Below are 26,780 nucleotides of genomic sequence, written 5' to 3' on the forward strand. Positions count from 1 at the left end.
CTCCCTCTCTCTCTGCCCCTCCCCCGTTCATGCTCTGTCTCTCTCTGTCCCAAAAATAAATAAACGTTGAAAAAAAAAAAAAATTTAAAAAAAAAATAAATAAATAAATAAAAAAGAGTTGGACGCTTAACCACTGAGCTACCCAGGCGCCCTGAAAATGAGCATGTGTTTTTATAATGAAAGAATTTCGGTAAAAATAACAAAAAGGCAAGAAAAGGTAATAACCAGAGTAGTTGAGGACATATGTAGTATCAGGCTGCCCTGTGCACAGCCAAAGGGGATGTGAATCAGCAGCATGTTTCTGGAAGGCAGAAAGGGACATTCCTATTTATTCACGGCCTTAAAACTGTACTCTTAAAAATTATTCTTAGGAAATAATCAAATCAGATTGCACAAGGATGTTTGAGCAAGGACGTTTATCATTTAATAATTGCAAAAAGAGTCCAAATGCCCCCAGATAGAAGATCACCTAACTAAACTTTTGTGATCTGGGCACCACCGTCCCCTGCAGCCGAAACCTCACGCTGCCTCGTGGACATGGGGAGGTGGTGACAGACCATGAGAAGTGGTTGTGTTTAGGGTTGTGACATTTTTAAATTTTTTATTGTGGTAAAATATGTAACATAATGTCTGCCGTTTTAACCACTTTTAATTGTCCAATTCTGTGGCACGAAGTACATTCATGTTGTTACGCAGCCATCTCCAGAACCTTCCCAAACTGGAATTCTGTCCCCGTTAAACGCTCCTCTCCCTCCCCCTCCGCCAGCTCCTGTACAACGCCCCATTCCACTTTCTGTCTGAATTTGATGACTCTAGATACCCCCACGTAAGTGGAGTCCTCCAGCATTTGTCGTTTTGTGACTGCCTTCTTTCACTCAGCATAACGTCCTCGAGGTTCATCCATGTTGTAGCAGGTATCAATTTCCCTCCTTTTTAAGGCTGTGAATAATATTCCATTGTGTAGGGGCACCTGGGTGGCTCAGTCAGTTGAACATCTGACTGAGTGTTTTTGAGAGACAGCACAAGTAAGGGAGAGGTGGGGGAGGGACAGAGAAAGAGGGAAACCGAGGATCTGAAGTGAACTCTGGACTGACAGCAGAGAGCCTGACACAGGGCTCAACCGTGAGATCATGACCTGAACCAAAGTTAGACTCTTAACCATCTGAGCCACCCAGGAGCCCCTGAGCATCTGACTCTTAATTTCAGCTCAGGTCATGATCTCCTGTTTCATGGGTTCAGACCCCATGTTGGGCTCTATGCTGACAGCACATAGCCTGCTTGGGCCGGACTCCCTCGCCCTGCCCCCGCCCCTCCCCCCGCATGCGTGCTCTCTCAAAGTTAAAAAATATCCCACTGTGTGTATATACCACATTTTGTTTATCAGTGGACACTTGGCTTTCTTCCACCTTTTGGCCATTGTGAATAACAGTGCTACGAACATGAGTGTACGAGTGTTCAGTTCTCTGCTTTCAATTCTTTCATCTTAATTTTTTAAAAATCCATAAATATTTATTAAAAATTGGAAGGATATGTATCAAAATTAATATCTTCGGGTGATAGATGATAGAAGATCTTGTGTGTGTGCTGTTCAGTGTTTTACAATTAGCCTTTCAAGCGTAAGTTACTTGCATCGTTTAAAAAAAAGTGGGGTTTTTTTAAGGATAAGTATGAGGTGGGTGATGAGCAAACCCTCCAAGGCCCCCCGGGAGCGGTGCCCTTTTCTCAGCCCACTCCCCCGTGTTTCCTCAGCCGCCATGCAGCAGATGCTGACTGAGAGCTGTACAAACCGGCTCATCCAGGTGGCCTACGAGTCCCAGAGGCAGAATTTGGTCCAGCAGGCCTGTTCCAGGTAAGGTAAGGAGAGGCTTCCTGAGTTGGGGTGCTGACTCAGGACCCAGGATCATGGGGTGAGAGCTGGGCTCTGAAGTTCCCGCCTCAGCCTCAGCCGTGCTGTCAGGGACAGGCGGTGACTGGTCTTTGTGGTTTTTCCAGCTGGACCCCATGGTTGTGTCAGGCCATGGTAAAGTGACAGCGCTCACCCCTGCTTCTCCCGCACTTTCGGTGAGCCAGGCGTCCCGCCACGTGGTGTGTGTTAGCTTATTGAATCTACGAGGGACCATGTTGTTACTAGCCCCGTTTTGTCACAACAGCTGAGGCTCAGAGAGACTGTGGGACACACCCAAGGAAATCTAGCAAGTGGTAGAGCCAGGGTTCAAACCCAGGCAGAGCGAGGGTGTGATCGATCGTCCGTGTGGGTTGGGAGCAGGGTGTCCTGGAGGGGATGCTAATGGAGTCGCTTTCACACTGGTGGCAGCTTGGGGTCCAGCTGTCCAAGTTCATCACATCTCTGTGGGTTTGTCTGTTGAAGGAGCCACATGTGCCAGCACAGCCAGGGGAGCAAAGCTGTTGGGGCTCAGGAGACAGGCCAGGAGCACAGACTGCCTTGTGTTCCCCCACCCCCTCGCCCCACCTTCCCCTGTGTCCTCACAGAGGTGAGGTGTGGAGCATCTCTCCCTCCTTTCTTGGTGGTAGCACATCACGCTTAGGAGCGTGGTGGACAGACCCGCATTCAGGCCCCATTTCTTCTGTCCGTAACCGTGAAGTGCTGGGCCAGTTAGTTTCTCTCCTGAGCCTCAGTTTTCTTATCAGAAAAACAGGGATAAGTCACAGTACCTACCTCTGGAGTTGTTGAAGGATTGAAATAAATTCAAAACCAACATTATGCCCAAGTATGGACATACGTGAGGATGCAGGGTTTGAATTTTTGTGCCCAAAGCACTCTACGTGTTCTAAGGGGAGATTCACGACCAGGGCGAGAAATGCTGGGGGCCCACGGTGAGATGTGGTTGTTTTGACCCAGCAGGAGAGCTTTCTCATGGCCGGAGTGGCTCAACTAGGAGGTCAGGAGCTCCATGCTGGTGGTGATATGGCAGAGGCCAGGCCACCACTTCAAAGGGCATTGTAGAGGGGATTCTGATGGAGGGGTGGATGAGCGGACCCGGAGATGGTCTCTCCCAAGTCCCAAGACACACGGACTCCCATCGCCTTCCCTCTAGGGCCACGCTGTTCAGACTAACTCTGTGTCTGTGCCCAGCCCGGGGTGTAGCCCCCCGCGGGTCCTTCTTGAGTATTTTTGAATGAGTAAATGGCTTGTCTTGATCTCCAAGGTCCTTGGCAGAAAATGTTCAGAGAGTGAATTAATTTGCTATCTTTCTGGCAGCATGGCCGAAATGGATGAGCGATTCCAGCAGATACTGTCATGGCAGCAGATGGATCAGAACAAAGCCATCAGCCAGATCCTGCAGGAGGTGAGCCCTTGCCTAGGGTGTGAGGGTGGGGGGCCCAGGGCTCGAGTGGGAGCAGGGGTACAAGGGTGTGAGGGTGGGGGCTCGAGGTGGGCACAGGGAGGGGTGCCTGGAGGGCTCGGTTGGTTAAGCTTCCCACTTTGGTTCAGGTCATGAACTCGCGGTTCGTGAGTTTGAGCCCAGCGTCAGGCTCTGTGCTGACAGCCCAGAACCTGGAGCCTGCTTCCGATTCTGTGTCTCCCTTTCTCTCTGCCCTTCCCTGGCTCACGTGCGTGCGTGCGCTGGCTCGTGCTCTCTCGTTCGCGCTCTCTCTCTCTCTCAAAAACAAGTAAACTTTAAAAAAAAAAAAAAAAAAACGGGGGGTGGGCACAGGGAGTCTGGGGCAGAGCATCAGAAATCGACATGGAGCCCTGTCCTTAGAGAGCTTGTTAAGACCCAAGGTGTTTAGTCCGTTTAGAAATGTACAGACTCAGGAAGGGGGGGGCAGAGAAAGGGAGAGGAGGGTGGCTTTCTGATCATGGAGATCTAGAGAAACATTCCCCATTTCCCTGGCAGGCACCCACTCCCCGTGCTGTGTGGCTCCATCGTAAGGACCCCTCAGGGGCAGGATGTGGTGAACACGCCGTGGGGGTGGAGCCCACAAGAGAGCACTGAGGCGCCTTGACTTCTTCCAGAGTGCACACTTCCATCTGCTCCCTCACCTTCCTCATCGGTGAAATGGGGCAGTAAAAAGCCCCCACATCACTGGTTGTGGGAAGTCCGTGTACGATGCAGGAGCAGCACTGAGTGTAGCATCTGGCGCTGATAAGCCTTTCATAAGTATTGTCTCTGAAATGCGAACAAGCGAGCTGAAAAGTCACGTGCTTGCTAGCAGGCAGGGTAGTCCTACGTTAAAGTGTTTTTGAGCAGATTTTGAGCCTTCCCCTGGCATGAGCCACTGGGAAGGCGAGGCTGCCAAGCACCTGCTGAGCAGCCCCTGCTGTCTTGCAGAGTGCCATGCAGAGGGCTGCGTTTGAGGCTCTGCAGGTGAAGAAGGACCTCATGCACCGGCAGATCAGGAAGCAGGTGGGTGCTGTGGGCGGTGCCCCCGCCGCCCCTTTCCTGCGTGCTTTCCTGGACGGCATAGGTGGCTCTTTCCCGTGCTGGCTCAGCGAGTGGACTTCCCCAGATGTGACCGGTTCCTTTCCCACGACGCCCTGGGCAGACGGGAAGGGTAGTGCCCGACTGCGGCCTGGAGCCCCTGGGCGGCCTCTGCACCCACCACACTCCAGACAGGACCCCCTTGCTGGGGAAATGCAGTTGGCTTCACCCCGGCCACCTCTGTCAGCTCAGGTGGAGAAGCTGGAGGGTGGATGGGGTGTCCCACGGGGGCAGACAGGGGTCCCGATGTCCCCGAGGGCGGATGTGCTGAGGTCCCAGCTCTGCCGGCAACCTGCAGGCTCTGCTGGACCCTCTGGGCTTTCTGGAGGGTGCGGTGGACCATGGGCGCGCAGGCTGGAGACGGAGTCGGCTTTCAGGTCTCGGGAGTGGTCATCACATCCTACTTGGCACACTTTGAATTGTACATTTTTGCATGTGTATTTTTTTCTTTTTATTCTTTTCCTTTTTGGCCAAAACCAACTTCTCTTTTTATTTCCCTCTTTAATTTCAACCCCACCTTGCCGGACATGAAGCTCATTCCTCTGACCTGGGGTTGGTTGGGGCCACAGGAACTTAGGGGCAAGAACCATAGAGGTCACAGGCTTAGGGCAGAGGAGTCGCTGGCTATGGGGTCTGACCCGCAGACATCCTCACTGTGGGTGATTCTGACCCACCAGGCCACCTGTTCCCCTTCAGACCCTGAGCAGGGACGTCCCCGAGAAAGGGCTCACTTACTGACCTGCTCTGTGTCCTTGAGCAAGTCACTTAACCTCACTGAGCCTCAACTTCCCCATCTATAAAATGGAGACCAGAATACCTCCTAATACCCAGAGGAGATTTGATGAAATGACACAGATACAGTACACAGCACAGGCCTCGCACACAGAATGCTCCGTAAGCATCAGCCACTACCATTAATGGTATTACAGTATTACACAGTCCCCTCCGTTACCCTCTGCTCTCCTCTGTGATGGCAGTTACAGGAAGCGAGAGAGTCGGATGCGTACAGCACTCAGGACTTGTGTCTGGTCTGCACTCTGGCCTGAACCTTAAAGGAAGGCCCGTCTCCATATCATAAGCTCTTGGCACCCTCTGTGGTCCAGGCCCTACGATCAGCTCCTGAACAACAGTTCACCAGGACAGGCCTGTCCGTGTCCCATAAGTGCTCGGGGCCCTGGAATAGCTGATTATTTTAAACTCCCACTGAGAGCTTTCCCAAGGCACCTAAGTCCCCTTCATTCCTGAGCCCCTCGAAAGGTTTCTTAGACCCCACTTGGCCTTCAGAGAGCAGCACAGATTCGGACCTTGGTTAATGTGAATTAAAAAAAAAAACCCTGTCTCGTCTTCTGTTTAGATTAAGTTAATAGAAACTGAGTTATTGCAGCTGACACAGCTGGAGGTAAAGAGGAAGTCCCTGGACACAGAGGCATTGCAGGTACGTAGGGCTCCCTGGCCTGTCCCTCCCGCCCCAGAGGAAATCCCCACCCGGGCCCCCCATGCCTCCCTCCCAGCAGCCGCTCCCCAACAGGCAGATGGTCTTCTCCGTGACTGTGATGGGAGCACAGCCTGGGGGCTGAGCTCAGCACAGGCCAAGGTTAGGGTCAGGTCAGCCTATTGCTCAGCAGGAGGGTCAGAGGAAAGAGGGTTTCATTGCCAAGGCTCACCCAGACCCATTTCCATCCCTTTGTTTTGAAGGAGGGTCACTGCTGAGCTCCCTGTCTCTCTAAGCCATGCTTCTAGGGTGCTGGTTCAACTCATGGGCTTGACATCCTCTGGGGAAGGAGCTTTCTTGGTGTCCCAAGGATGTCTGGAGGAAAGTGCCCAACTGTTAGTGTGTCACTCCCTGCAGGTGGCTTCTCTGGGAGCCCTGGGCTCGGTGTCCTGCTTGTATAGTGTGGGGGCAGCAGGGACCAGCAGGTGGTGTCCTGGACTGTGTGGCCGGGACCTGGGCCTTCTCCCAGTGTAGTCCCGCTTTGTGATCTGGGCAGGCAGGGGAAGAAGGCTGGACTGTGCCCTTCTCTGACCCCTTTCTGCCCAAAGGGGATTGATTAATGATGTGTGAGGACCTGTGCCCCACACCAGGCTTCTGAGCAGAGCCACCTGTCTGTCCCTGTGTCTGTCCTCAGCAGACAAGTCTTAAATTGTCCCCTGGCTTCTCGACTCAGTAAAAGCGTGCTAAGGTCTATAGTCCTGGTCTGTGGGCTGCCACAGGTGTGCCGTGTGACCTTCGGTCACTTCCCCTCTCAGGCCTTCGTTTCTCCCCTCCGTAAAATGAAATAATCTTCAGGCCCAGCCTGCGTCACAGGGCCACCCCACAGGGGTGAGCTCACCAACGCAAGGCCCTTTGGGAGCCTTGCTGTGGCCCTCAGAGAGGAGGGGGTTGGGGTAGCTCTCAGAGAAGACACAGCCACCGTACTTGGCAGGTACCCATGTCTCCTGGCCGTTCGAGCTTGTGGGGCTCCCATCTGGGGGGGGCCTTCATGGGTTTCCAAGAGTAAGAAACAAGTGGAACACAGACGTAGGCGAGGGCTTCACTCCAGTTTGCATGTGCCTCCATCTGTGTGAGAGCCTTCCAGACTCCTACGGGGATACACCCCAACCTGCCCTGCTTGTGCTTCTGCCCACATGCCCTGCCTGTAGTCCATGAGACTGCAGTCACACACCTGTGGCTTATCATTTCCTTTGTTTGATGTTTCTTACCATTCCACTGTCGTCAGTCACTAGATCCCATGCCTGGCCTGACCCCCCACGGGGAGAAGATGGGGAGGGGATGCCCAGACAGAGGGGCCCTTTGGCTGTGTCCCCCAGCGCTCAACCTAATTGAGTTGGGCCCACTGTGGGGTCCCTGCTGCCGGGCTTGGAAAAGGCAGGGAGGGGTGGGACTTGCCACTCCCTGGGGACTCTGGGCGCCAGAGCTATGCACTTCCAGCGGCACTGGGCCTGCTCTTGTGTTGCAGGAGATGATCTCAGAGCAGCGCTGGGCCCTGAGCTCCCTGCTCCAGCAGCTGCTCAAGGAGAAGACGCAGCGGGAGGAAGAGCTCCGGGAAATCCTGGTGCGCTCGGCTTCTGCGTCCCGGTCGCACATGGGTTCGCTTTCCCTAAACACGCTTGCCATTCTTAGAAGCGCTTTTGTTGAAGTAATAGTGGCTCATCAGAGAAAAAATGGGACGTACAGAGGAAAAGAATCTCCCTCCCGAGAGTTCTCGAATGCTAACATTTGGATGTGTGTTTTCTAAACACCGCGATGCATCTTTATAAGCTGTGCGTGGATGTTCTGTGTAAGCCTCAGATGGAGCACATCCCTTTAGAACTAGCTTCTCTGCGTCCGTTCTCTTCGTGTCTCTGAAATGTCCTCTGCGCTCTCCCAGGCTGCGTTTGGATGGGCCATCGTAGCCTCTTGCCCAGAATTCACGCTACTTCCAGTTTTTCACTTTTCTGAGCAGTGCTGTCTTTGTAGCTAAGTATTGACAATGGCCGTGAGTATTCATTCAAGGCAGATGGCCAGGAGAGGACTTTCTGTGTCCAGGGCAGGCTGTTTAATAAGCTTTTGACAGGAGATACCCAGCTGTCCCCTGTACCCAAATGGGTTTGAGGCTGCCACATTGTCAGAGTGGCAGAGCCCCATTTAGGGGTGGCAAGTTGGGGTCATTTTCACCAGACCCTGTGGGCATCTGAGTGGTGGAGACGGAGGCCAGGCCCGCCAGCTGGGGCTCAGAGACTCGGTCGCTCCTATGGTGTCCTCGCTGCTCCAGACATCCTCTGAGCTCCTGTGGGCAGAGCCCCTGCAGAGTGCAGGGAAGAGGGAGACCAGCTTCCACAGCCCCCCACCAGCCCTTGTGATGTGCTGAGGCCAGTCAGAAGCTGCCTGTTCCTCACCATCTCCTACTGCCATGGCCTGCAAGTTGCATTAACGTGCGAACAGTGCGTTAGCCTCATGCAGCAGCTGCCATGTGCTCTGGTCCTGTGCTCCTGCCCTCAAGGGGCCTCAGAGGACTCCCATCCAGGGAAGGAAGAACCACCTCAGCAGATGGTGACTGTCAGGGTCATGGGCTCCAGAAGAGTGCTGTGGCTGCAGCCCCGGGAGGGTAGGGACCAGCAGAGGGGAGCAGTTCCACAAGGTCTGGGAGGGACCACCAAAGGACAGCCAGGCCCCCCCCCCCAGGGGATGGGGGAAATGCCTGTGTTGAAGTCCTGCAGCCCACATCTTATTTGGTCCCCACCGTGTGGCCACAGTCCTGGCTCCTGGCTGGCTTGCTCAGAGTATAAGTCTTAAGGCAAAACAGACTTGTGTCCAAGTCCTGGCCCTGACCACGGGCAGCTTTCACCTGAGCAGGTTCCTGGTCACTCTGAACCTCTCTTTTCTCACCTGTGCAGTTGCACCCCCCCCCCCCCAACCAGAGCTGTGCAAATTAAGGAAAATGGCATCTCGGTGCATAGTGGGGTCTGGCACACAGCACTCTGAAAACATTCACTGCTGCTGTTAGTATCCTTTGTTCACAGCCCTGGCCCCAGCGCCTAGAACCATGTGTGGTCTAGAACAATACTCGGTGACTGCTTGTTCATGGAGGAATGAAGGAACCTGTTTCAGTACCTTGGCTAATTCTTTAGCTTTGTCAGAAGGGTGAAGCCCATTCTAGAAGCTCATATTGTCCTTAGAATCCTATTTTGTCTCCCTGCCTGTCACAAGCTCCTGAGCCCAAGTAGGGGGCCTGCAGAGCGTGGTGCCAGGTGTCTGCAGCCCAGATTCAGGCCCCGCCCCCAGATGGTCCCTGGCTGAGGTTGCTCACAGCAGAAACGGGGGTAGAGGGACTTCCTGCCTTTCCCGTTCAGTAGTTTAAACAGTGAGGCCATGGTGGCTGGGAACATCGTTTGTAAATTACCAAACACCGCCCCACTCCCTGCACCTGCCCAGAGCATCATTTACAGTTGCCACGGTCATTAGACTTTTTATTTACTGATTTATAGCTGATGGTACTTGTTTTGTCCCTGGCAGACAGAGTTAGAAGCCAAAAGTGAAACCAGGCAGGAAAATTACTGGCTGATTCAGTATCAACGGCTTTTGAACCAGAAACCCTTGTCCTTGAAGCTGCAGGTAAGGGCTGCTGGCACCCACCCTTCCCGAGAGCCCTCCTGTGCCTTGGTGATATCTGGGTTCTTGATCTTTCTAGTTTATTTCTGTTCATATTTCTGGAGACAAGTGTGCTAAGCCCTGGAGGGACAGAAAAGAGAGGACGGGTGCATTCATCTGGTCAGAGGCCAACACAGGTGGGCCACAGGAGCTGCCTACAGACACCTGCCGTGGGCGGGACGGAGATGCCCCCCAACACACACACACACGCTGGTTTTTGTCTTGCCTTTCGATAAAATTTAATGGAGTCGTTCTATACATACAATTTTGGCAAATTGCTTTTTTCTCTTAATAATGGGCAGTTCGCCAGGCGTATACCTAATAGATCATCTCAGTGTTTCTAGACAACTCCATAGCATTTAGTATCTGGATGAACCCTCATTATTTTAAACAGCCTCCTCTTGATAGGTACTTGATTGCTCACCATGTTCCCATTTCCAGATAGAGTGGCAGTGAGCTTCCTAGTACCTTTATCTCTACTTCCATATGCATTTTTGTAGGAAAGATACCAAGGAAACCCATCCTAAGTACATCCGGAGCCTTTGTTTGCCATTGTAAGTCACGAGGTCTCGTTTGCCTGCGCTCAGCTTCCCTGTGGGTCTGTCCTGCAGGAAGAAGGCATGGAACGCCAGCTGGCGGCCCTCCTGGTGGATCTGTCAGCTGAACACTACCTGCCCATCTTTGCTCACCACCGCATCTCCCTGGACACGCTGAGCCGGATGAGCCCTGGGGACCTGGCCAAGGTGGGAAGCAGCAGCCCCTCAGGGGAGGTTGAGGGGGGAACCGGGCCGCTGTCCGATCCGCCGAGAGTCGACTTACTCTGGTGGGGTTCTTGGTGAGGTCTGCCGTTACCCAGTGGTCCAGGGTCCGCTTGCTTCCAGGTGGCCAGAACACCCACCCCATCGGTCCCTAACCCCCTGCGTGTGCCCTGCACGCCATCTGCCTAAGAAAATCCAGGGATGTGAGTTCTGACCCCAGGCTGCCTCACCCGCTCAGATTGGACCTTCACGTTGTGGGCCCAAGACAAGTCCTTGGAGGTCTGCTCCAGCCCTGGCCCATGCCGTGGTGTTGCAGACGTGGCATGGCAGCACTTCCTGAACCTGCTTGCTTCTGGGTAGAGCTGAGCACCTTGCGTTACTTCATTTACTCTTCAAATGAGCCAAATAATGACAGTCCATATCTCTAGCGCTTGCCTGCGCCGGGTGCTATTCTAAGCGCTTCTCGAGTGCTAGCACCTTGAACCCTCCCAACAACCCAGGCAGAAGGGTATTCTCATCCCTGTCATTTTTCAGATGAGGAAGCTGAGACACAGCAAGGTGGTAACTTGCCCAAGGTCACACAGCGGAGCCAGGACTCGAGCATGAGTGGTCTGGTGCCAGAGTCCATGCCGTTTACCACTCTGCTGCTGTGTCGCCTGTCCCTTGGCCCAGAAACCGAGGCTCTGGAGGGCTGCACAGGGGCTCTGCCTCCCAAGGGACCGTGTGGTTCCAGCACTCGGCCTTGGCGTGAACCGCCTGGCCCTTCCCGTGAACTCTGATCCTGGGTCCTGTCTTACTGGTTGTCGTGGGGTTGACATGCGGTCATGCAGGTGAAGGAGTCCCTTCCTCGGTGCAGGGGAAGCACGTGCTAAACTGTAGCTGTTACTAGTGTCAGTTTCCTTTGGGGCCTCTGTTTCTCTCCCTGCCACCTGGTCATCTTCATAGCTGTGGTGCTGCACTGCCTCATGTTGACCCTGGGGCCCAGGCCTCCATGTGTCCAGCGGAAGGTGCCAGAAGCCATGAGGCAGTCCTGATGGCTCTGTACTGTGTAGCGAGCTCTTGCGCAGCCCGGGCCATAACTTGCTTTTCCTTGAACTGGCTCAGGTGGGCGTCTCGGAAGCCGGCCTGCAGCACGAGATCCTGCGGAGAGTCCGGGAGCTGTTGGGTGCGGCCAGGATCCAGCCAGGTACCAACGCCAGGACACCTCCTGTGCAGAGGCCCCCACCTTACTTGTGGACTGTGGCTCAGGGCATCCCCTGTTTACATTTCAGGACGAGAACTGAGGGCCGGTCCTAGCCCCTGCCAGTCCTTAAGATTCCCTCCCAAAGGAACAGGATTTACAAACGGGAAAAACGGGCCACAAAAATGGGGGAACAAAGAAGCTTCCTTGCAGAAGAGGCCCTCCTGGTTCCCCGTCCTAGAACCTTCCCTAAATCTACTCTACAAACAAAGGGAACCACACACCCAGATCCTTGCAGTAGAGGGAGAAACCAGCCCTAGCCAGTGCCTGACACTGTGCCTCGGGCAGACCTGTGGTTGGACGTGGAACAAGGTTCGTGGTGACTTGTGAAAGGGGTAAAGACAGGTCATAAAGCCACTCCAGCTGTGCCTGGAGGCCCGGATAATTTAGGTGCTGTGGCTGCCGTAGGAGTAGATGGGCGTCGGGGATCTCCTGTGTCCGATCATAATCCGGGTACGAGGCGTTTGTCAACCACTTTACAGGTACCGTGTCATGGCACCTCTGGCAGGTGGGTGCTGCTGTTCCTTTCATTTGAGAGATGAGGGAACTGAGGCAGAGAGGGGCTAATGTGTCTCCCGTAACCTCACACAGCTGGTGAGTGTATGTAAACCTCCGTACAGCTGAGCTTTACTGCCTCCCTCGAGAAGAGGCCGAGGGGCCTTGGCAAGGGAAGCAGGCCTGGCACAAGGATGAAGGCAGGGCGAGCCCGTGGCACTGCCAGCCTCAGGCAGGGTCTGTTCAGGGGAGAGACTAAAGGTGGGGTGGCCAGACCAGATTGCAGGGGCGAGGCAGGAGCTCTGCTGCCAGCAGGGAGGAGGCCCTGGGTCCCCAGGTGTCTGGGCCAGTGGCAGTGCCATGATGTCCTCGGGCTCCAGCTCTCTAGCCAGTTTTATTCCAGAGACATTGACCCAACCTAACCAAGTCCCTAAACTCACAGTCCTTTAATTAGACACCTTCCTCCCCTTGCAGATGTTTTCCAACCCTGATCCCTCCTGCTATCAGACTGGAGGTCAGGTTAAGTTTGACATCAGGAGTTGGGGTCTCCTCATCCCACCCCCTCCCCTGCCAACAAAGATTCCCTTCACTCTGAGCCCCTCCCCTTCCTGACACCTGCCTCCCACAGTCCCCCACCATCCCCAGGGTGGCTTCCTGACTGTGTCCACCTGCAGGGAAGGCTGGGTGGGATGGTTTCCTCTCAGCAGCAGAAGGGGCAGGAGACCTTCAGCCATTTTCCTAACATTCTCTTACTGCTCCCAGAACTTGGTAGGTGTCCCGTTACATACAGAAGAGCCCCTTGACGGTGATGGTTTGGGGGCGCCATGGTACCTTTAGAGAGCCTAGTGTTGTAACAGCCTTAAAAAATATATATTCAGATGTTTCCAATTATAAAAACTTCTTCAAACCATAGGGTAGATGGAAAAATGTGAGCCGTGATCAGGATGGGCGTCAGGGCTGCCGAAGACTCGGGGATGGGGGTGTACTTTGCATGATATGAAAGAGACTGCATTTTGTAAGGGCTGATTCTGGTGTCCTGCCTATTGGGACCCTGGTGGGGGATGCTGGCTCTAGGGCAGAGGAGGGGCAAGGGTGGAGGGGACAGCCTTGGGGGCTTCTCCTTCCTCTCCCTACTTCCTGGTGACCTGAGGGCAGCGGCCCATCCTGTCTCCTGGAGGAGGGGCTGAGAGCATTGCCCCATCCACTGCAGAGTCCCTAACCGAGAACTCCTACACCACGGCTCTACCACCAGATGGCCCTGTGGTCTTGGACAAGTGGCTGCCCTTCCCTGAAAGGGACAAGCCCTCTTGCAGGGTGGCCATGAAGGATCTGGGGAATGGTCAGGGGTCAGAGGCCCCAGATACCCAGCACTGTGGCGATCCCTGCCAGCCTCCCTGCACTCCTGCCTTACAGGGGAGGGAATGAGGCTCAGAAAAGAGTTAAGGGGGCCCTTACCCCTACCGTGAGATCAAAGTGCCCCTCCTGAGCTCACTGTCCACTCGTGGCAGGCAGAGCCAGGGGACCCCCTGTGGGGTTGGGATCACTGGGCCATGACCGTGGCTCAGCCTATCCCTCTGGTCCTCACAGAGCCACTGAACCCACCCAAGGGTGAGGTCCCTGGGGCCATGGAGGTGCCCACCGCCCCCGAGGAGCTGCCTGAGTCCGTGAGCCCGTCTGCTCCCCCGGCAGAGCTGGAGGTGCAGACTTCAGAGTGTGTCGTGTGCCTGGAACAGGAGGTGAGTCTGGGGCAGCAGCCCCTCCCCCCACGCACCAGCCGGGCCGGCACCCATCCTGAGCCTTTCCAGACTCGTGTTCTTTCTAGACACTTTTTTTCATTGGTAGAAGTGTATTGTATTCATTAGAAACTTTGGGAAATCCAGGAAAGCAAAAAATACAGGAAATTACCGTGATCCTATGACCCAAATACGAGCATTTTCTGGGGTTTATTTTCTTTTTTTGAAAGAGGGGGCTTTTTCCCCCCTACTTAAGAAAAATTTCCCATGTCCTTAAATACTAATAGCACAATTTTCTCTGAAGAGGCTTTTAAAAAGCTGTCTTTAAAAATCTGTAACAAATTAATGCTTATTGTAAAAATTAACATAGTGTATAAAATCTCCCCTCCCTCTGCCGTGCGATCCTACTTAAAAGAAGCAACCATGTTAGCAGTTGAATTACTCCACGGTCTTTACAGACCCGGGAAGGGCATGATGTGTAGGGAGGTGTTGGTGATAAATGGAACCAAACCCCTGCTTTTGGGCCCCATGTTTCTTCCTGCAAACTCTGCTGTACCAAATAGCCTTGAACGGAGTTGATTATTTCCTCAGGATAAATCCCAAAAAGAGGAAATGCCGAAGCAAAGCTCAAGCGTGCTTACGAGGCTTCCGCTCCATGCTGTTGGGAGTAGTTTGTAGACCGAGGGGGCTGATCAGGATACAAAAAGGCAACAATTAAGACAGTCTACGCGTCCAAGGGGCAGGGCTGGTGAGACGCCGTGTGGCCTCCCGTGTAGCTGTCGGAGGGCACGGAGGGTCCAGGATTGGTGGCGGGTGATGACCACCATCACGTGGTGCTATCGGGTGGTATCAGATGCTTCCGGTAAAGGACGGTGGGGCGGGGGGAGGTTGCCCAGCCTCCAGGAACAGGCGGGGCAGGACCCAGACGCTCCCCCTCCCTCCTCAGGCCCAGATGATCTTCCTCAATTGCGGCCACGTCTGCTGCTGCCAGCAGTGCTGCCAGCCGCTGCGCACCTGCCCGCTGTGCCGCCAGGAGATCGTGCAGCGCCTCCGCATCTACCACAGCGGCTGAGCCGCCGCCTGCTCCGGACAGACCCATGCAGCTCCCCTCTGCCCTGGGCCCTCGTCTCACAGCCTGGAGGTGCCCCCCGCCCTGCCCCTCCCGTACACCGGGGCCGGAGGGCGGCGGAGCGTTCCAGACCCTGCCGTGGCCGGTGTGAACGCGGTGGAGGAAGGGAGGACTCGCGGCCTGAGGACAGGGTCTGGGGTTTGGAGAAGCCTCCGTCTGAGCAGGAGACTGCGTGTCCTGGCCTCTGCGCTTGCCAGCCCTCTGTGCCGGTCCCCGCCCCTCCAGGAGCCCCAGGGCCCTCAGCAGGAGGGTCCTCGGCAGGGTAACTTGGACAGCGCTGTCCCTCACGGTGGGTGCTGGGAGCGAAGGAGGGCCCCGACCCAGAAGTGGGGGAGGCCGGGGGTAGAGCTGGTGTGTGGTGTCGCCGTGGATCACTCTGGGCTGTCCTCAGGTTGTCCATTGTAGGCCTTGTGCCACAAGTGACACTGGTCCCTCCTCGCCTCCCCCTCTGGGTCCCCCTGCTGTCCAGATGTGCACCTCCTAGCCACCCCCACTCCCCACCCCCACCCCACCCCATCTCACAGGCAGGCAACCAGCTTGCAGACCCAAAGCAGGAATGTCAATAAATCCCCCTCCAGCCTGCTCCTTCCGTGTCATCACTGGGGCCCCCAGGAGCCCGGGGAGGGGAGGGGGCGGGCTTTACCTCAGTCAGGCAAAAGGAGGCAGGAGGTACAGGCATTCTCAAATGCAAAGTTAAACAAAATTCCCCTCATTACAGGTGGACAGACAGACTGGGCTCAGAAGGGCACAGGGAGGGTCAGCCGGAGCAGGTTGGCGGGGCAGCAGTGGAGGGTTGGGGGGGAGCAGGGGCATAAGAGAGTGGAGGCAGAGGCTGCTGAATGCCCAGTGCCTGGCAGCTGGGACGGGGCAGTGCTGGGTCTGGAGCCTGCCAGAGGTTTGATTCCCAGACCCGTGCAGTTGTGCAAGTTGTTCATTGTACAATTTTAGAAGGAGCCATGTACCTGTACTTGCTGTAGAGCTGCACATTTATTGTGCATTTTCTGGTAGATGGTTTTGAACCGAGGACAGCTTTCTTTGAGCTAGAGGTGGGTCTGATTAGGGTACCTGGGCTCTGCCTCCAGCTACCCCTAACCCTGGCCGGCCTTCCAAGACTCCTTTCCCCACGCGTTAAGGGTGGGACACGATGGGGCCCAGATGCAGGCCAGTGGCCACCAGGGGGCACCCAGGTGCAATCCTGGAAGCCCCGAGGTGGCAGAGCCCTGTCTCCCCTAGACCTCTGTTTCCCTGCCTCATTAGGTCCTGTGGACTGAAACAGGATAGGACGAAGCCCCCTGTGAGTTCTGTTTTCCAGGCAAGAGCTGGGGTCTCCTCCCATACCCTATCCCCTCCCACCCAGGACCTGGGGAGCTTTGGTGGCTCCCTCTGCCCCAGACTTGGGCTCACCTTGGCCAAGAGGGGAGACTGAGACCTGGGTGGGCAGGGTGTTTTCCGAACCACCTGGACTCCTCACTAGGCCCTGGGAGAAAGGAATTTTAGGACTGCCCCCTCCTGCTTTTATAGATGAGGAGCCTGAGGCTGAGTGTGGTGCCTTGCCAAGGACAACAGCAACACTGCACTTGAATCTCTGGTCGCTGCCCCCATAGTCCCTGCTGTTTCTCGCCCCAGCCCCGTTGACCAGCCCTCAGCCACAGACTGCCATGGACAGGCTGGCACCAGGGAAGCCAGGGGGTGTGTCCCATGCCCCATAACCTCCAAGGGTCCACACCTTCCTGGGCCTCAGTTTACATGGTGGTGAAATGGTAATGAGGACACCCCCCTCCTGGAGTGGCTCTGGGGCTCCTGGTCCTGCACAGAAAGCACACACACCACAGTAAGTGCTCGGTAAAGGTTGTGTGAAGAGTCTTGGGGGCCAACACTGCTGTTTGGATCTGTGGATCCAGCTTGAGCCCAGGGGCCACATGGCCTGCAAGCTGCTGCCCTCCCCCTTGGCCTCACCATCACCAGGGGCTACCAGAGGAACACCCTGCACCGATCTGGCTCAGAGAGCCGAGCTGCCGACAGGCCAGCCACCTACGTGCCCTGCACGCCTTCTCTCGGGGCCGGTTTCCTCTAAGATGGGGTAACACAGGCACTCAGACTGAGCCCAGAAAGCCAGGGGGCACTGCTGCTGTGGGACAGGCCCAGCCCCGGTCACCTCCTGCCGGCACCACGCACACAGGCCACTGGCTTTAAATCATTTATTGATTAGTAAAGCTTAACCAGTTTGCATAATATTTTCAGTACAATATCTGGGAATGACGATTGAGAAAACCCCAAGGCACTAGAGGAGAGCATCTGAACACATGAACGAGATGGCAGAAGGTTAATGAGGCACTGGAGAGTCCGGCTGAGGGGACCAAGGGGGCCCTGAGCACCAGCCACCACCGTATGTCCCATGGGTCTGAAGCCCCTGCCCTAGGAAGGGGACGGAGGGTGCGGGGCAGAGGAGGGCGCTGGGGCAGGCAGGAAGTCCTGGTCCCTGGAGACAGGGCTGCCAGGGTGGAGCTACCTCAGCTAGACCTTCACCCCTAGGAACAAGCCGCTGTGGAAGGAGCGCATCTGAGAAGGGAATTTGCAGGGTGAGGTGACTTGGAGGCAACAACGGCCAAGCCACAGCCTGACCCCAAATCCTCAGAGGGGCCACCGGCAGCGCCTTGGGGAGCTGTACTCAGCTCCCCTGGTGGACAATGTGTACCTTGGGGGTGGCCCACGGATGAATCTCCACCCCCACCCCACAGACCCCGTCTCCGAGCACACAGCCAAGCTCCCCTCCATCCCACCCTGCAGCATGTGGCCGAGACAGGCAAGGGGGACAGAGGGACTCCGGGAGGCTGGCTGCCAATAGGCAGGAGATAGGCTAAGCGCCGGGGGTGGGGGGGGGGGGGGGTTGCAGAAGCCTGCTCCACTTCCAGCAGCCTTCCCTCTGCCGCCTCAGCCTGCCTTGAAGACACTCCCAGCAATACTTCCCCACAGACCCCCTCTTCCCTCCCTTGAGACACTTCCTCTCCACAGACCAGCACATTCTGGGCCCTTTTCATTCTAATCCAAGCCGCCTCACCCCTCCTCCTCCATGAGGCATCCCCCTCAACCCAGCAGCCCCAGCCTGGCTACAGCCGGAAGACCCCTCCTTGTACCTCCCCTCACCCAGAGCAGGGAAAACAAGGCCCGTGTCCCCCCCCCAAACTGGCCTCTCGGGCCCCAGCCTGGATTGAGGAGGACACTGGGGCCCCCAGTGCTCCCTGGTCCTGGTTCTGATAAAGCCCTTGGTGAGAAGGGAGAGAAGCCAGTGGCCAAGTAACACAACAAGCAACCACTCTACCTCCATCTTTCTGAGAAGGCTGGCGAGACCCGGGAGGGAAACCGAGGCCATAAAAGGCAGGAGAGGAGGACCCAGGGAATCGGTGATCACTGGGTACACCTCAGCCCCTCGGCTGTGCCCAGCTTCCAGCACATGCAGGAAGCCCAAGATCATGCCACAGAAGAGAAAACAGGAGCAAAGTGTGACCAAACCCAATAAAGTGACTCAGGTGGGCCACCCCTGCCCAGCCCCAGAGGTGCAACAATGGCCCCACCGACCTCCACCCCAAGGCACAGACCCGGGGCTCCCCGCCTAGAGCCAAGCCTGCCTGTGCCTTGGAGGGGGTGACCCATGTCCAGCAGAAGCTCAGGGGCGACCGGCCTAGAACTCAGTCTGTACCCCTGCGCTGTCCTCGGTGGTGGTGTGGATGGGGGCGCGGCCACCAGGGCTGGATACCTGCTCCCCAGTCTCCTGGTCACTAGGTTTGGGGGGCTCAAGGTCCGCAGCTTTTCCAGGAGGGGGTTGCCGAAGGGGCGAGGCTGGCGGCGAGGAGGCCTCAGGGGCTGCCACGGGCTGGGGGCTCTCTTGGGAGGGGGCCCCGTTGAGCAGAGGGCCAGCCAGCGGGGGGCTCTCAGCCCGCAGATCCCGGGCCAGCAGACCGCGTAGCTCGGTGACACTGTCCGGGGACGCAGGTGATAGTGGCTCCGAGCCAGCCTCAAAAGGCAGCCCTGCCTCCTCGTCCTGGACCACGGACACCACCTGCTTGGCACGCCGTCGCTTTTCCGAGAGTGGGGCTGCTTCCGGGACGCTGGGGCTGCCACTGTCCCCACCACTGCCACCATACTCCTCACCCCAGTCGATGGGTGCACCCTCCGCCAGCAGGTGCAAGTTGGGGTCACTATTGTGCATGACCATGCTGTCCCGGTACAGGTTGTGTTTCCTCTGCACAGCGGCCTCCTTCACAGCTGCAGAACCCAAGAGGGGGGTCGGGACATTTACCACGGGTTCCACGGCCGCCGCCACCTCCCCCTACACTGCGCCCAAATATGACCCACGTCATCCCCTCCAGGCCTCCCGACAGCCAGACCTGGGGTCGTGATTGGGAACTGCCCCCCCACCCGGCCAGGCCTCACTGCTGGCGAGGAGTAGTGGTTACCGGGCTGGTAACCACCGTGTCAGCCTGTCCCTCGTACCAAAGACCGGAGAGGACACTAAGGCCCAGAGAAGCAAGTCTACCCTCCTACGTCCCCACCGCGTGCCTGACCCAACCCCCAGGCCTGTCTCGCCATCTCTGCAGGAAGACCTCTCAGCAGCCCTGTCTACCGGCCCCCGGGCAGTGACGGTCCCCACCCGGCACGACGCCGGCCCTCCCATACCCTGCAGGATGTCCTTCATCACCGTCTGCAACACCACCTCCTCGTACGTGTTCTCCACTAGGATGAACCTGGCAAAGTCCTCGAAGATCAGCTCCTGGAACCGGGGCAGCTCCTGCGGCAGCAGGGTGGGCAGGGACAGAACGGGGGGTGGTCAGGCCCTCCCTGGGCTCGGGGACCGCGGAGGGGGCTGTGCTCGGGGGGCTGCAGCAGGCTTGGCCGGGGCGGGGGGCTCACCGACTTGCACGTGGGTGCCAGCTTCTTGAGCAGGAAGGGGATGGTGATCTGCAACAGCGCCTCCCGGAAGAATCGCTTCCGCACCGAGCTACTATCGTAGTCGTATTTCTGCCAGGACAGAGGGGCCAGGGGTGGGGTCGCTAGGTCTGACCTGAGCCTTGCCCTCCTCCTCCTCCTCCTCTGTAGGGGCAGGGGTCCGTGGTGCCTCCCCCGGGGGCAGCCATCCTGGTACCGGCCCAGGGGCCTGGCCTCACCTTGAGCACGCGCTCCAGGATCCGCTGGATGGACTTGCACAGCTCCTCCTTGGTGGGCCCCTTCCCCAGCTCCTGGTGCAGGAGGGTCTCGAAGGTGTACACGGCATTGTCCATTTGCTGTGGGGCACACCATGGGGTGCGTCAAGGCCCCGGAGGGACCACAGCCCCCTTCCTGCAAGCCTCGGGGAGCGGGGGCTCCTCAGCCAGCCCACCAGGCCTGCCAGGGAGGCCTAGGGGCAGCCTGCGTGCTCATTCCCTCGTTCACCCACATCTTTCCTGAATGTCTACTGTGCACTGGCATAATGCCAGGCACCGGGCCAGTCCCTGCCTCGAGAAAGCAGAGATCCTGGGCCCTGCAGGAAGGGACTTGGGGAGTAAGGAGGGCCTCCCAGAGGAAGGGGTCTCCAGGTAGAGACCTAAAAGAGGAGGCCAGATCAGCCAGAGTAACGAACGTCCCAGCAGACGGGAGCGCCCAAGAGGCCGGAGCAGGAGTGAGCATTCCAGGGGCTGCACGGGGGCCGGGGCCTAAGGCCCGGGGTAGGGGCCTACACTGGGCCGGTGGAAGGTGGATGATGGGCATGAAGCGGCGGGGAGGGAGGGTGCTCCGGGCCCACCTCTCGCATGTGGATCTGGGCTCGCTGCTTAAACACGGCCGTGCTGGACACATCGAAACGCTGCTGCAGCCCGTCAAGCCGCAGTGGCTCCATCTTCTCGTAGCAGCTCTGCATCTTGAGGGGGTGGGACGCCAGCTGGGACAGCTTCTCCATGTACTGCAGGGAAGCAGGGATGCGTGGGACCTGAGCAGGGGCCGCCGGGGCGGGGGCAGTGCCTGCAGACCCACACCCTGCCTGGGCCCTGGGGCTCCAGGCACTGGCCACCTGCAGGGGGTGGCGGCAGGGTGAGCTGGGGGAGCCCAGGGAACGAAGGCCGGAGCAAGGCCCCGCAGCCTGGTGCCAGCGGGGAGGCTCTCATCGCTTCTGGGGCACCAGGTGGCCTCAGGCAAGTCGCTCACCTGCTCCGAGCCTCAGCCTCAAAATTAGGAGATAGTGTCTCATGATCTCTAAGGTCCTTTCTGGTTCTCAAAATCTAGGATTCTTGCTGTCTGTGGACCCCTCAGTCCAGGGTGTGAAAGAGGAGAGCAAAGATTATGGGATCAGATATAGAAGGATGTGCACCCTGAGAACCAGGTGACTGAGAAGTGAGAGAGATGGACCGGCCCCCATGTTGGGGTACGTGAAAAGGCATGTAAGTTGTTCTACCTCCTGGCAGAAGCTCACTTCTCCTTCCCTCTCTCCCTCCCCTTCTCCTTCCCTCTCTCCCTCCCCTTCTCCTTCTCCTTCCCTCCTCATTAAGTCCTTTGATACTTCAGGAACCCACTTGGTTTATAAAGCCTGGTGGAGGGGGTCAGTGATCCCCTTTTTCTCTGAGTGCTGCCCCCCGTTTCTCACACCCTCAGCCCTCCGGGTGTCCAGCAGCCCCTCTGGTGACAAGTTACGCCCTGGATCGCAGGAGGGCCTGGCAGGCACTCTGCACCCACCCCCCCCCCCCAACCCCGGGCAGGGGCCTGGCCTCACCTCACCCAGCTTGTCAGCACCGCCCTCGTTGATGACGTTCAGGTTCATGTCCGTCACCTCTTTGAAGAAGACATCCCGTACCTCGGTGAAGCCCTGGCTGGTGGGCACCATCAGGGCCTCCAGGATGGACGGGATGTAGGGCTGGACGTGGTTCCGGACGCACACCTCTGCCTTGGGGAGGATGAAGGCTGCGCCCAGAGGGAGCAGGTGAGCTGAGGGCACCGCCGGGGGACACCCCCAGCCACCTGGAGCCCAAGCTTTTAAAGAAAACCACTAGTGACATCAGCAAACTGAATGATTTGTAGGTACATGCACCAAAACCAGGGGAAGGGCGTCTGGGTGGCTCAGTCGGTTGAGCATCCAACTTTGGCTCTTTGTGAGCTGGGGCCCCGCATCGGGCTCTGCTGTCAGCTCAGAGCCTGGAGCCCGCTGAGGGCCTCTGTCCTCCCTCTCTCTGCCCTGACTCGCACGCTCTCAAAAATAAAAAATTTTAAACAACAGGGGATTCTGAGATCGGACCCTGATCTTTCTAAAACTCTGATGGCAAGAAACTAAAACTGCTAGTCCAGAGGGGTCAGCGTTCTGCTTTGCTCGAGGTGGAAAGAAACCCCTCTCTAGCCATCTTACTGCTTTAACAAAACAAAAAACACTTTGGTAGATTCAGCGAGCCTCTGGGTTTTTCACACACGGGGCCGGTGTGCCTGGGTCTGCACCTCCACGTAAAAGGCTGCTTGCTCGGGGGTATGACCAGCTCCATTTGCACCCAGGGCATGTTTTGATGTCTCTCTCTCTGGCTGGGTGATGGTTTGTTGCCCAAGATAAATGTCAGCTCTCAGTGTTCCATCTGGATCACAACGAACACAGACAGGAGAGAGTAGTCCTCAGGCAACGGACCAGCCCTGAAACTGCACACAGCCAATGTGGGGGGGGGGGGGGGGGGGGGGGACAGGGGGCCTGGAACAGACCCCGAAAAGTGAGATGTGATCAAAGTGAATCATTACAGTTAAACTGATGCCTATACTAACCCCAGGGTCAAGTCTGTGACTGACCATAGATGAGCAAAAGGCTTGAACTTCCTTGACAAAATTTACATCTTCCAGGTCTGGGTTTGCAGAAATAGCCACAGGACAACTCCCAGGGGTCAGAAGAACAACGGCCCAGATTTGATTTCATTTTTAAAAATGACCATCGATGGGATGCCTGGGTGGCTCAGTCGGTTAAGTGTCTCACTTCGGCTCAGGCCACGATCTCACCGTTTGTGAGTTCGAGCCCTGCGTCAGGCTCTCTGCTGTCAGCACAGAGCCTGCTTTGGATCCTGAGTCCTCCCCCACTCGCATGAGCATGTACGTTCTCTCTCTCAAAAATAAACATTAAAAAAAAATTTTTTTTTTAAATGACCATTCAATCAAGTCACTAGCCTGAAAAGTACACACGTCGGTGGCACAGACAGGCGGCCCGCCCCGGCCCCCGAGGCACGGCAGCTGGCTGCCTACCTCGGATCTTGCTGGCCAGGTGCTCCTTGGAGGTGATGATCTGGTCCATGTCCGTGCGGATGGCCGCCTCCATGGCTGGCCGGGCCAGCTGCAGCTTGGACAGCACCGCCTCAAAGCGTGCCTTGGCCTGCTCGTACACCATGCGGTACACAGCGTCTGAGATCTGGGGGCAGTGCCGCGAGTCAGCGTGAGGGTGCCAGGCGGGTCCGGGACCCCCGCCTCCACACCCACACCCACCTACCTGGATCCACTGCCGCTGTCGCTCCTGCGGTTTCCCCTTCAGCCGCGGGGCGAGCTCCGCCTTCAGCTCAGGGCCCAGCTCCTCCATCACCAGGTTGCTCAGGATCTAGGACAGAGAGCCACGAGCCAGGGCAGGGGTTAGAGCATGTCCAGATGGCGGGTTCCCCTCCACGTTCCACAGGCTGGCCACTCCAGCCCCACCTCTGGGCTTGACCTTGGCTTCACGTCTCCACTGGCCTCTCTCCTGAGCATCATTCCACCAGGTCCCAACTTACCTGCTTGAGGGACCTACGGGACCCTCGGCATCGGGGTCCCACCTCGGGGCCTTTGCACACGCTGCCTCCCTGTCTGGAATACCACACCCCTTCCCCCTCACTTGCACACAGAAGTATGTATGTTTCTTTGTCAAATGTCTGCTTCTCCTGCTAGATCGAGAGCCAGACTAAGGAGCAGCAGCACCCCGCACCTGATCTATAAGCGATCAGATCAAATAAGTATCTCCACCCGTCCAAAATGGTCTTATTGTCTCCTTGCAAGCCAGGAGCGGCCCCCCGAGCCCAGAGTCTCTGGGCTTGGCTCTACCCTCTGGACCTTAGGGTGACTTCCGCAGTCTCCTCACCTGCACCTCGTTCCCACACAGCATCTCCCAGGTCCCGTACAGCTCCTTGGACTGGCGGTACATGCGGATGGCGTCCGTGAACGCAGGGCCCTCTACCTTGGAGTTCTCAGGGATGCCTGCTCAGGAGAGGGGAGGAGGGAGGAGTCCGTGGGATGGCCCAATGGCCTTCACCAAGACCAATGGACTGACTGCCCGAACGCCCCGCCCTAAGTGCACACACGTGCACACCCCCACCTGCAACTCCACTGCCCTCATAGTAACCGTGATGGTAGCATTTGCGATGACAGCGACAGCAATGATAACCCTCCACCAGCAGCACCAAGGCAATCTCCGTTGAACGCTCATCTCCTTAAACCTTCCCAACCATGCCGGAGACCGTCCTTAACCCCACTTGACAGATCAACAGGCAGGCTCCGAGGTCAGGCCACTGAGCGGCAGAGCCAGGCCCAGAGGTCACCACCCTGCGCCAAGAGAGGTGGCCGGCACAGCAGAGAGGGAGTCAGAGGGACCCAGGAGTCCTCATTCCAGTCCTGCTCCCTCCCCTCTCCACATCAGGGCCTGCAAACTTTCCCTGCAAGAGGCCAGCCAGTAAATATTTTCAGCTTCGCGGGCCAGATGAGCTCTGTCGTTAACTCCCCAGCGCTGCCACGGCAGCGGGGAAGGAGCCACAGACGATCTGGAAACTAACGAGCCCGGAAAACTGGATTTACAAAAACAGGCAACGGGCGGATTTCTGGTCCCTGTGCCGTAGTTCTTGTTCCAGATCATTGAACCCTAAGGGCCTCAGTTTCCTCTTCTGAACAGTGGGAACAAGGACCCGGCCTGGCCTCACACATCCACCATGAGGCTCCGGCAGCCACAGTGAGCCGCTGCCCTTGCTGCCCTGGGTCGGCCTCGCTCCCCACCGCGTCTGGGTCTGACTAGAAAACACCAGTCCTGGATTTGTGCTATTGGTGGCATTACTGTTACTGTGCTATTGGTGGCCCCACATGATCGCGCCCACCTTCCTGGTGCTGATGAGGTGGGTCAGCGAACAAGGCACGGCCCCCCTAGACCCGGTGCTGGGGAGGCAAGCTGCAGGAAGTTGCAAAATCCGACTTGGGGGAAGAATATGGTTAAGCACCGGGAGCCAGGCAGCGGGCGGCCACCCTGGCAGCACGCCCCCAACCGCTGTGTCCGCGGAGCCGGAGCCGAGGAAGGGGAAACAGCAGTCCGCGCCTCCGAAACCCCAGCTCCCACGGCGATGACTGCAGGCTGAGTCACTCCCGCAGAGAAAAAGCCCCTCTCGAGGGGAGGACCCCCTCTCATCTGGCTGACTACTGGAGTCACTGTCAGAATCCAGGGGGTCTCAGCGGTGAGAACCGGGCACAGCCCCACCTCTGCGGACGGCATCCTGGTCCGGGACAGGGGAGGGAGGAGGGTCTCCCCAGTATGTTTCAGGGACTGGAGATCAGGCAGGTGCGACCAGAACAGAGCAGGGGTGTTGAGCTGGGGTGCGTGCAGAACCCGAGGTGGGTGCTGCCCACGAGTCCGGGGGAGGACACCCCCTCCTCCCCTCAGGCTCTCAGGAGGACACGGTTTCCCAGAGACCAGGGTTTGCCTAGAAAATGTGGGCCATGCGTCACATGCAACCTCTCTCACATGAGGGCATTTCCATTTACAGATGACAAGCCAGGGGCGTTGGCAAGGCCAAGCCGCTTTCCAGGTGGCGGGACGGGGAGATGGAAGGCTGGGGAGGCAGGAAGGAGGCTGCGAGGTCCCCAGGCCTGGCTCTCGCGGCCACACATGCAGCCTCAGACCCTTAGGACATCTCTGCTCGCTGAGCTGCTGAGTTTTCTACAAGAGAGGGGCCCCCTCCTGAGCCCTTCCCCCCACTCCCACCCCCAGCCTGGCTGTCACAAGGGGGGGGGGCTGCACTGTGTCCCCCCTCAGACTGCTATGTTAAAGACCTAACTAACCCCTTAGTACTTCAGAAGGTGACTGTAGGGGCACCTGGGTGGCGCAGTCGGTTAAGCGTCCGACTTCAGCCAGGTCACGATCTCGCGGTCCATGAGTTCGAGCCCCGCGTCGGGCTCTGGGCTGATGGCTCAGAGCCTGGAGCCTGTTTCCGATTCTGTGTCTCTCTCTCTGCCCCTCCCCCGTTCATCCTCTGTCTCTCTCTGTCCCAAAAATAAATAAACGTTGAAAAAAAAAAAAATTAAAAAAAAAAAAAAAAGGTGACTGTATCTGGAGATACAGCCCTTAAAAAGGTCATTAAGATAAAATGAGGCCATTAGGGTGGGTGCCGATCCAACATGACTGGTGTCCTTAGAAGAGGGAATTGTATGCAAAGCGTGCACAGGCAGAGGGAGGACTGTGCGAAGACACAGGAGAAGACAGTCACTGCAAGTCAAAGGCAGAGGCCGCAGAAGAAGACTAAGCTACCTTGACCTTGGGACCTCCAGCCTCCCGAACCGTGGTTTAAGCCACCCAGTCTGTGGCACTTTGTTAGGGCAGCCCAAGTGGACTGAGACGCTAGCCCCGGGCCGAGACCTCGCACGCATTCCCTCATCCAATCCTCAAACAGCCCCACTTTTCCTGATGAGGAAACAGGCTCAGAGACACCAAGTTACTGGTTCGAGGACACACAGCTAGGGAGGGAATGGCAGCCCTAGGGCTCTAACACAGGACAAGCCGACTTCAGCCAGACCTGGTGACTTCCTGCCTGTGGGGTCCTCAGGGTCAGACTGAGAAAGGAAGCTGCATTCCTCAGCCCCAGGCAGCA

General features: G+C 57.1%; 2 protein-coding genes across 8 annotated transcripts in view; one reads left to right on the forward strand and one right to left on the reverse strand.

The window, feature by feature from the left end:
* Positions 1-15,511, forward strand: part of LRSAM1 (leucine rich repeat and sterile alpha motif containing 1) — a 39,922-nt gene extending 24,411 nt beyond the window's left edge. For 2 of the 4 annotated variants that reach the window (XM_045468423.1, XM_045468425.1), the window contains 10 exons: positions 1,750-1,849; positions 3,221-3,308; positions 4,296-4,370; positions 5,800-5,880; positions 7,403-7,498; positions 9,439-9,537; positions 10,185-10,316; positions 11,436-11,517; positions 13,654-13,802; positions 14,746-15,511. In XM_045468423.1, coding sequence (XP_045324379.1) covers positions 1,750-1,849; positions 3,221-3,308; positions 4,296-4,370; positions 5,800-5,880; positions 7,403-7,498; positions 9,439-9,537; positions 10,185-10,316; positions 11,436-11,517; positions 13,654-13,802; positions 14,746-14,871 — 1,028 coding nt within the window. In that variant the 3' untranslated portion in view covers positions 14,872-15,511. Of the gene's footprint in view, positions 1-1,749; positions 1,850-3,220; positions 3,309-4,295; positions 4,371-5,799; positions 5,881-7,402; positions 7,499-9,438; positions 9,538-10,184; positions 10,317-11,435; positions 11,518-12,979; positions 13,082-13,653; positions 13,803-14,745 lie in introns of those variants that run through there. The other 2 variants (XR_006710026.1, XM_045468424.1) reach the window with 2 other exon arrangements.
* A 1,601-nt stretch (positions 15,512-17,112) lies between these two features.
* NIBAN2 (niban apoptosis regulator 2) overlaps positions 17,113-26,780 on the reverse strand; it is a 54,204-nt gene continuing 44,536 nt past the window's right edge. For 2 of the 4 annotated variants that reach the window (XM_045468422.1, XM_045468418.1), the window contains exons 6-14: positions 24,017-24,132; positions 23,399-23,503; positions 23,158-23,320; positions 21,665-21,852; positions 20,705-20,860; positions 20,091-20,207; positions 19,837-19,944; positions 19,603-19,714; positions 17,113-19,191 (exon numbers count right to left, since the gene is read on the reverse strand). In XM_045468422.1, the coding sequence (XP_045324378.1) occupies positions 18,608-19,191; positions 19,603-19,714; positions 19,837-19,944; positions 20,091-20,207; positions 20,705-20,860; positions 21,665-21,852; positions 23,158-23,320; positions 23,399-23,503; positions 24,017-24,132 (1,649 nt within the window). In that variant the 3' untranslated portion in view covers positions 17,113-18,607. Of the gene's footprint in view, positions 19,192-19,602; positions 19,715-19,836; positions 19,945-20,090; positions 20,208-20,704; positions 20,861-21,664; positions 21,853-23,157; positions 23,504-24,016; positions 24,133-26,780 lie in introns of all 4 variants that reach the window. The other 2 variants (XM_045468419.1, XM_045468421.1) reach the window with 1 other exon arrangement.

Source organism: Leopardus geoffroyi, chromosome D4 (assembly GCF_018350155.1).
Source record: "Leopardus geoffroyi isolate Oge1 chromosome D4, O.geoffroyi_Oge1_pat1.0, whole genome shotgun sequence".
NCBI classification, from domain to species: Eukaryota; Metazoa; Chordata; class Mammalia; order Carnivora; family Felidae; genus Leopardus; species Leopardus geoffroyi.